Below are 7,224 nucleotides of genomic sequence, written 5' to 3' on the forward strand. Positions count from 1 at the left end.
TGTGTATACTGTGTGGATTCATTAATACCAGTCCGTATATCTGCACATTTCAGAACTGACGTGTGCCGTCCTCTCGAACGTCGAATACCGCTGACTTCCTGACATCCCACGCTACAGCAATCGTCTACCGTAAACAAGGATGAACCCGTGATTTTGATTCCCTACCCATGCCGCCTGAGGCGTGACCCAGTCTGCACCAGGTATTGCCCAATGTTTATGTCCCTTTTCCACGAAATTCCCAGCGCCCGCAGATCCCACAAGTCATGCTCCTATTCTGACTGTAATACTATGAATGTGTGTCTTAAGGTATGCCACCTACTAGTTAAGAAGTAAATATTATTATTATTGGGACTTAGCTTTTGAAAAATGGTTTATGGATTTGCATCACGTGCGTGGCTTGTGCAGGCAGTGAGACCGCTTTGCTGTCCGTGTCCTGGTGAGTCTTATCTCGTGTGCACTCGCGAGTGTCAGTCGCATCTAGTCGCTGGTGTATCCATTGTAAGTAATCCGGAAGTTCTATAGGGAATCACACACGGCCATTCTCATTTCACAGTTGTATGAAACCGGTCTGAACTAAGGCGGGCCTATGTCGTAGTTATGCTACCTGATGCAATCCGTGGCGGCCCGAACAAAACTAGTGGGCATCGTTAAGTGTGCTTGTATTGATCAAGCCAAGCAGACTGGCTGAAGACTTAGCTGTGAACAAACCAGCGGTTGAGGATGAATATCCGACGGAGAATGGTGCTACCAGTTGCGTGGAATCACTGGGCCGAGACCCAGCTGACTGATTGTTCGGGGGCCAGCCGCCCCTAATAACCGAATATCACATCATTTGGACGCATGTGTCACGTGCAGGACACGGGCCAGATGTAGGCACGCCCTGATTGGTCAGAATGCCAGCCAATCCGAGCCAAGTACCTTGACTCGACGCTTCTCGCCCCCTCACGGACATTCTGGCACGACCTTGTGGAACACTCTGTGACTACCCTATAAATACAGTTGTAATGATTTTCCTTTGTCTCCATAAAGGGCTGTGTACAGCTACCGTGCCTTTTGCTATACCATAGTGGGCGGAGCAGGAAGCCAAGAGACCGACACAGAGTTGCACTACCGTACATCAAGACACAACAACTTGGCGACGGGGATGGGATCCGAACCCACGCGGGGAAACCACAACACTGATGTATGTCAGTTTCCGTGAGGCTGAAGTTGTGGTTCTAATAAAGTGAGGGTGGCTTTCAGGCAACAAGGGGAATATCATATAGTGGTGTTTGCAACGCGGTTCGAGCAACTGGTTTGATTGCGGTCACGTGTGCGGGCCTGTCACAGGACCAGGGCTTGTGTTTCGTCAATAACAGTGGATGTAACAGTCAGACCAGCTGTTCACAGGCCCGTGGCTGTACACTAAATTAACAGCTTGTGGGTGGTTAATTGGCTTTTTTCGAATGAACCGGAATGTGACGTGATTGTGGCGTGGGACCGGTTGGAAGGAATATCGCCAGCAAAGGTCTGGTTGTTCTTTTTAACACCAGCTAAGAAATAAGGAGGTCCGCGAAAACGAGCTTTGCGGAGTCTTGTCGTGGCATCAGCCAAAGCTAAGGCAGGTCCACCAGCCATATATTCTGATAAAGCGTCTGTAGGCGCCTCCGGTGCTATAAGGCACAGATATGTTTTGTGGTCGAAATTCGGTAGGTTAGAGAAAGCAGGTCGCTGAATAAATCTCCGTCTTGCTTACATGCTCATTCATTTTTTGGAGGATAGTTTGGGCCAGGATTTTATGATGTCTGAAGTGATCTGGGTTTGAGATGGATTGTTGTGTATAAGATGAATTGTCGTTAAAGACAGCGTCAGCTGAAAGAACTGTGTTTTGGTGGCTGACTAGCGGAGTCCTACCTGTGGCGGGAATCAGAAGAAAAAAGTGGTGTGGTGCCAGTAGGATTTCAGTGTTCTTGCTACTGTGTACTTTCAATGCATATTATGCGGAATAACTCCATATCTGGATGTATTCTGGCGTTAAAGTGATCCACAGAAGTTCTTTTAAGGTTTGCGTGAAGACAGCCCCGGAACATAACATACTGAATATCGTCGGCGGCATCTCCGTCACAGCATCCCCTAGCATATTCTTTAGGCCTACTGGATAGAGTCATGGAGGGCCCAGACCCAGTATGCGTAAATAAGAACAGCAAGGATGTAGAGCAAAGCAAGTGTGAGGCCACTGTTTCACGGTATTGCCACACTACTGGTCACGTAATGAAACGGTTTTGATGGAAAAGTGGCATCTTCGTGCAGTGGGTGGCAGAGTATAGCAGAACAGGACTGTTCATGTTTCTCCATGACACACTATACGTTGACGTATCAACTAGTAATGAGTTTCGATTATCTGTACCGGTATTTTGCCATTTGATCCCGTCACTCTCCAGATTGTTGTAAGGTAATATCTGGAGTTTTATTGAGGTAACGGACAAGGCCGGTTAAGCCGAGGGACTTTCGTCGAAAAGTAACACCAACAGTAGGGAGTCACGAAAGTATCTAAGGGCCGCCATTGGAGGCCGACGTATGTGAAATTACAGGTTGGAACACCGTGCAAGCGACTTCGATGCCCGTGCACGCAACTAAAAGGTGAAATTGATTGTCGAAAATAAAGCACGGCGCGCAGAAAACTTCCAACTTCCTCCACAGCCCATAAACTACGTTTGCCTTTTGATTATCAGTGGCGTGTGTGCTTGTGCCCAGCTCACACGATATAAATCTTAGAAGGCACTAAGCTTGAAAAACCGGCTGGTGCCAAAGACCAGTATCTTTAAGTGCTTCTGACACCCAATGCAGGTTGCTCAAATTGTGCTTGGTGTATCGCTCCAGAATTATGGTATTATCTGAGTATCGAAATCCGTGACAAGAGATCAAACCATGCCTGATGGTGCGTCGCTGGAGCGTTGCGGTTGACTAGAAATGGAAGGCTGTGTGAAGAAATACACTCGTGGAAACTAATTTGTTTCTTCGAGAGACTCACCTGGAACCCAGCTGAATCTCTTGATTTTGATGTTTGTTTCCCACCAAGCCGCCTCATGTTTCAGTCGCTACGGTTTTTGAGATATCACGATACATATATATTTTTGCAATGCACTACTCATAAGGTTGCTGAAAACTCCTCGACAGCCCACGACCGGTTTCACCTTCCTTTGGGCTCATCAGGTAGGCGCGGCCCCTGAGTTTCCACAAAACGTATGTTCTACTTGAAACCAAATGGCACGAAGTTAGCGAACTACACTCATTTGCGAGCTAAATTGGTTTTTCGCGCCTACCTGATGAGCCCCAAGGAGGACAAAACCGGTCATGGGCTGTCGAGGAGTTTTCGGCAACCTCATGAGCAGTGCATTACAGGAAGACTGTGTATTTATGACAAAATGCAAAATCCGTCTTTTAACCTTCTTGCTCGGTTGCTTCAACTTGACAGGATACGTAGGCATATCTCAAGAAGCTGAAACAATTTGGATTACCCTGGCGATCTAGGGTATACTCCATTAACTATCGCGCGTGTGAATCATCATCCGACGATCTGTTCTGACTTTATATCCCTATGAATGTGTAGAAACCTGCCGATTGTGAGTGCTTGGCTAGGGTGTGTATTGCTAAGTGATTTTTTACACACGCTCAGTTCAAGTTCGAGTAAGCTAAACTGTCCGTACTGGGGCGAACTTCATTCACGTTACACATGATTGTTAGCAGTTCGACCTTGCAGTGGTACGTCCATGCGCGAAAAACGGAAACCGAATTTTGTACCCTCGAGTCAATTTGGAGTGTGCCAATAGGCGCAGGTATCTCAAGTCATTTATTCACCGTTTACAAGGTTCTGTGCCGTGTTTAATTAGTCGTTCTTACCTAGCGCGCTCGAATAGACCATTGTGAGGTGACATAATACGCCCAAACCTCCGAAAGTCAGGCATGTGGGGCGAGTTGTTTTAGATTAAGTACACTGTATGGAAATGACCGAAAGCTTTTTGCGCATTCTACAGGGCTCACAGCTGGAAGAATTCAAGGTGCAGTCTGGCTTGTGAAACTGTTATGCGAAGTGTGGTGTTTAAGTAATGGCTGATTTGTGCTGCAAAAATAACGATGTTAAGGTACATATCTTCCAAGGATACATGTTATCCCACATGGAAATCGCTTGTGAACTTCAAAGGAGGCGCACTGCCATGGAACACCCAAACTGGATTTCAAACTTTCTTCGATATAACTAGCACAGGTCAAGTAGAACACAGAAGATTTCATCGCGACAATGCAGCAGGTGTGTTAAATCTCCTCAAACACATCGATGAATTGTCCATTGCTTTAGGATCAACTGCCGAAGCACATGGTTGATGGTCCACAAAACTGTTTTCCTCATATGTCTTATGCATAACTTTCTTGCCAAACAAACCGGACAAACACTAAATCAAATCTGAGGAGCCCGTCAAAAACAACCTACGAAATGTACTTTTTGGTCGCGGTAGTGAGCAACTCTTGATGGATTAAAACTCACTTGCCACTGGCTTGTGGAGTACAGTTTCGTAAACGAAAGCCATATTTCATTTTACCAGGGTTTTTTGTGCCGTCATCACGAAACAGAGGTAGACAACAATGTAAGCACACTGAAAGAACACTGTCAGGGTTTTCAGGGGACGTGACGGCCGCTGCAAAGGCATCGGTATGTCGTTTTTAAAGTAATGGTTGAAAACCGCCAAGCACTAAACGGGTAAGTTAATCTTCTCTTTATGCGTGATGGATACTGACTCAGATATCTGTGCCTTTCTGGAAAATCATTTTTAGGAAAACTACGAGTGCAGAAGTCAAACTGACCATCCCTGCTTGCCAGATATTACTGAATTACATCCGAGCAACATTTATCTTATTGATTCAGTGGTTCTCATTTTTGCCGGTTGATCCATCTGTCAGATCGCTGGTTGCCCCAGCCGCCACAAATGTTAGGCAACTCCAGGGACTCGGCAGGATGTTGATATCGCCAGGACGCTCAAACAAATTTGGAGAAGAATCGATAATGGAAAGACGAAGATTAGTAAAATGGTGTTTACTGTGTGGTGTTCTGTACCTTTATTTTTCTTCCATTATAACGTTGAGTATTTTGTCAATTGCATAACCGTTTTTTGTTTGAAGACGAAAAACTACAAAAAAGCGAACTTGTACAGTTTCGCGCAACACAAACGTGGTTACGTGTTCCGACTCTCACTTCTGATTTCGATCTCGCTTACAGTGGCCATTCGCGAGTCTCATGTGATAACTCTATTCCCAAAACACTTCATATTTTCTTCAGAATCTACTATATGTGGGAACATTTCAGAAGACCCCTGGACAACGACGATTGGGTTGTTGCTTATTCGCTGACCTGGGCCAACGACGAACAATTATTAGCGAGTCTGTCCCATCTGACCTCTCTATTATTATATACTCAATCTATCGTTACTATTTTTATTTGTTTGCTACACACTCCCGGTAAAGTAACGTATTGAGTAGCCAGACCACTACAACTGACATCGACCGCCAGTCCATTAGACAAGAATGCAGAAAGTCAACATGAACCTCAAGTGTACACGTGAAACATGGGACAGCGTCCGCGGAGTCTGAGTTGGCAGGGCAATCTGTAGCAAGCAATGGTACGCGGGTTCAAGTCCTGTCCGGGAACTCTGGCTTCAATTGCATCATGTGTGTTTTTGTATATACCCGAAATATGAATAGGAGGCAAGCTTTTTTCTTTACATCTTGCTTTCACTTCAGGCCAGTTTCTTTAAAACTTGATACATCAGCCGATTATCTGGCAATTACCACACTGTCGTATCTAGATCACAAGTTATGGCAATAGCTAATTCCCATGCTTTTACGTTGGATATAGTTTTGAGCTACCTAAAATGTTCAGGAATAGCTTTCAAAGAAAGACACAGTAAGTTTTAGGAACTGGCAGGAAATTGTCGAGATTTTGAAGCACGATCACATAACTCTCGCAAGCTTAGTGAGTTCATTTATGGTAGAGGGTACCAGGCACATACACATCTTAACGTGCTCAACTAGAGCTAATTGTGGACAGCTGCGGAGCATTGTAGTGCGATATACTGCTCGTTGTGATAAACCTCGTTATCAGTAGTTGATTGGATGGCTTCTGATCTGTTTGTCAAGCCTGTCAATAGAAGGAGTAAGAAGCCTAAAGAGCTGTGCAACCATACACGCCTATTGACGTCTGTTTGAGAGTAAGTCACAGGGCTGGAGCAAAAACTACCCAGAAATGATTTTAAGCCCGTCCAGCAAAAGAGGTCACCCAAAGCTTATGGCAATGTGTTTTTCCAGATCCGCCAACCGATTTGGTCCAACTAGCAAGAACTGTTTGGGGAAATCGCTGCCGATCAGGACGACTGCCGTACCTGCTTCTTTGCATAATTCACACCAGCTAGTTGCTGATAATTTGTAGGTATTAGTCTTTCGTGATTTGTTAGAGTCTCGTAATGCTACCAAAGAAAGCCGGGAAGTTGCTGTGAAAATTATGCCCAGGAATCGCCGCTGGTGGAAATATTTGTAGGTCATGAGGTTCGTGTGGATAAATATTTTCTGCTTCAAGGACGAATATGGGGCATACATCAATCCAAATTCGAGGAAATAAACAACGAAGAGCAACCAATGATATGACAGAAGATAAAATATCTGCGGGTCTTGTGAAGACTTACATCAATCTACCCAACGAAATCCTGAAAATTGACCTCGCATTAGGACGTAAAACCAATGCGCATTGAGGCTATCAAATGGCATAAATGAATAACAAAACAAAGGTTTTTTAAACATTTGTTACGCATCAAATATTGGAGCGGTAAGGGTGACGGTAGAAAACTAAATCCTAGACATCAAAATCTGTCCGTCTAGTTCCTTCTACAACACCCTGTTCCCATTCCGAAAAGGCGACAAAAAGTGTTAATTAGGTTTGTCTGCGTTTTGGCATTGCGTCCAAATTACTTGATCTAGTTCATCTCACAAGACTCCAAATCAATAAGTAGGCCCTGTAGCGTGGTTGAAGCTAGATGTACCTGTTAACACGTGTTTGTCGCTCGACATAATATATTTATCTCTGTCCCCATTAAGTAAGCCCCTGATGAGACACACCAAGCAACAGATGGGAAGCAGTAGTCCGCCTGTCCATCACTCTGCGTGACCTTGAGGTATTTTTGTACCGTAATTGACTTGTGCCTG

At 44.9% G+C, this 7,224-nt stretch overlaps 1 protein-coding gene across 1 annotated transcript; it reads right to left on the minus strand.

The window, feature by feature from the left end:
• Positions 1 to 6,300: 6,300 nt before the first annotated feature.
• T265_03089 (hypothetical protein) lies at positions 6,301 to 6,621 on the minus strand (the record flags this gene model as incomplete). Its single annotated transcript, XM_009167494.1, has 1 exon — positions 6,301 to 6,621. One exon carries the CDS (start codon positions 6,619 to 6,621, stop codon positions 6,301 to 6,303), a length of 321 nt encoding a protein of 106 aa, XP_009165758.1.
• Between the last annotated feature and the right edge of the window lie 603 nt (positions 6,622 to 7,224).

This window comes from Opisthorchis viverrini (assembly GCF_000715545.1).
Source record: "Opisthorchis viverrini unplaced genomic scaffold opera_v5_42, whole genome shotgun sequence".
Lineage (NCBI taxonomy): Eukaryota > Metazoa > Platyhelminthes > Trematoda > Opisthorchiida > Opisthorchiidae > Opisthorchis > Opisthorchis viverrini.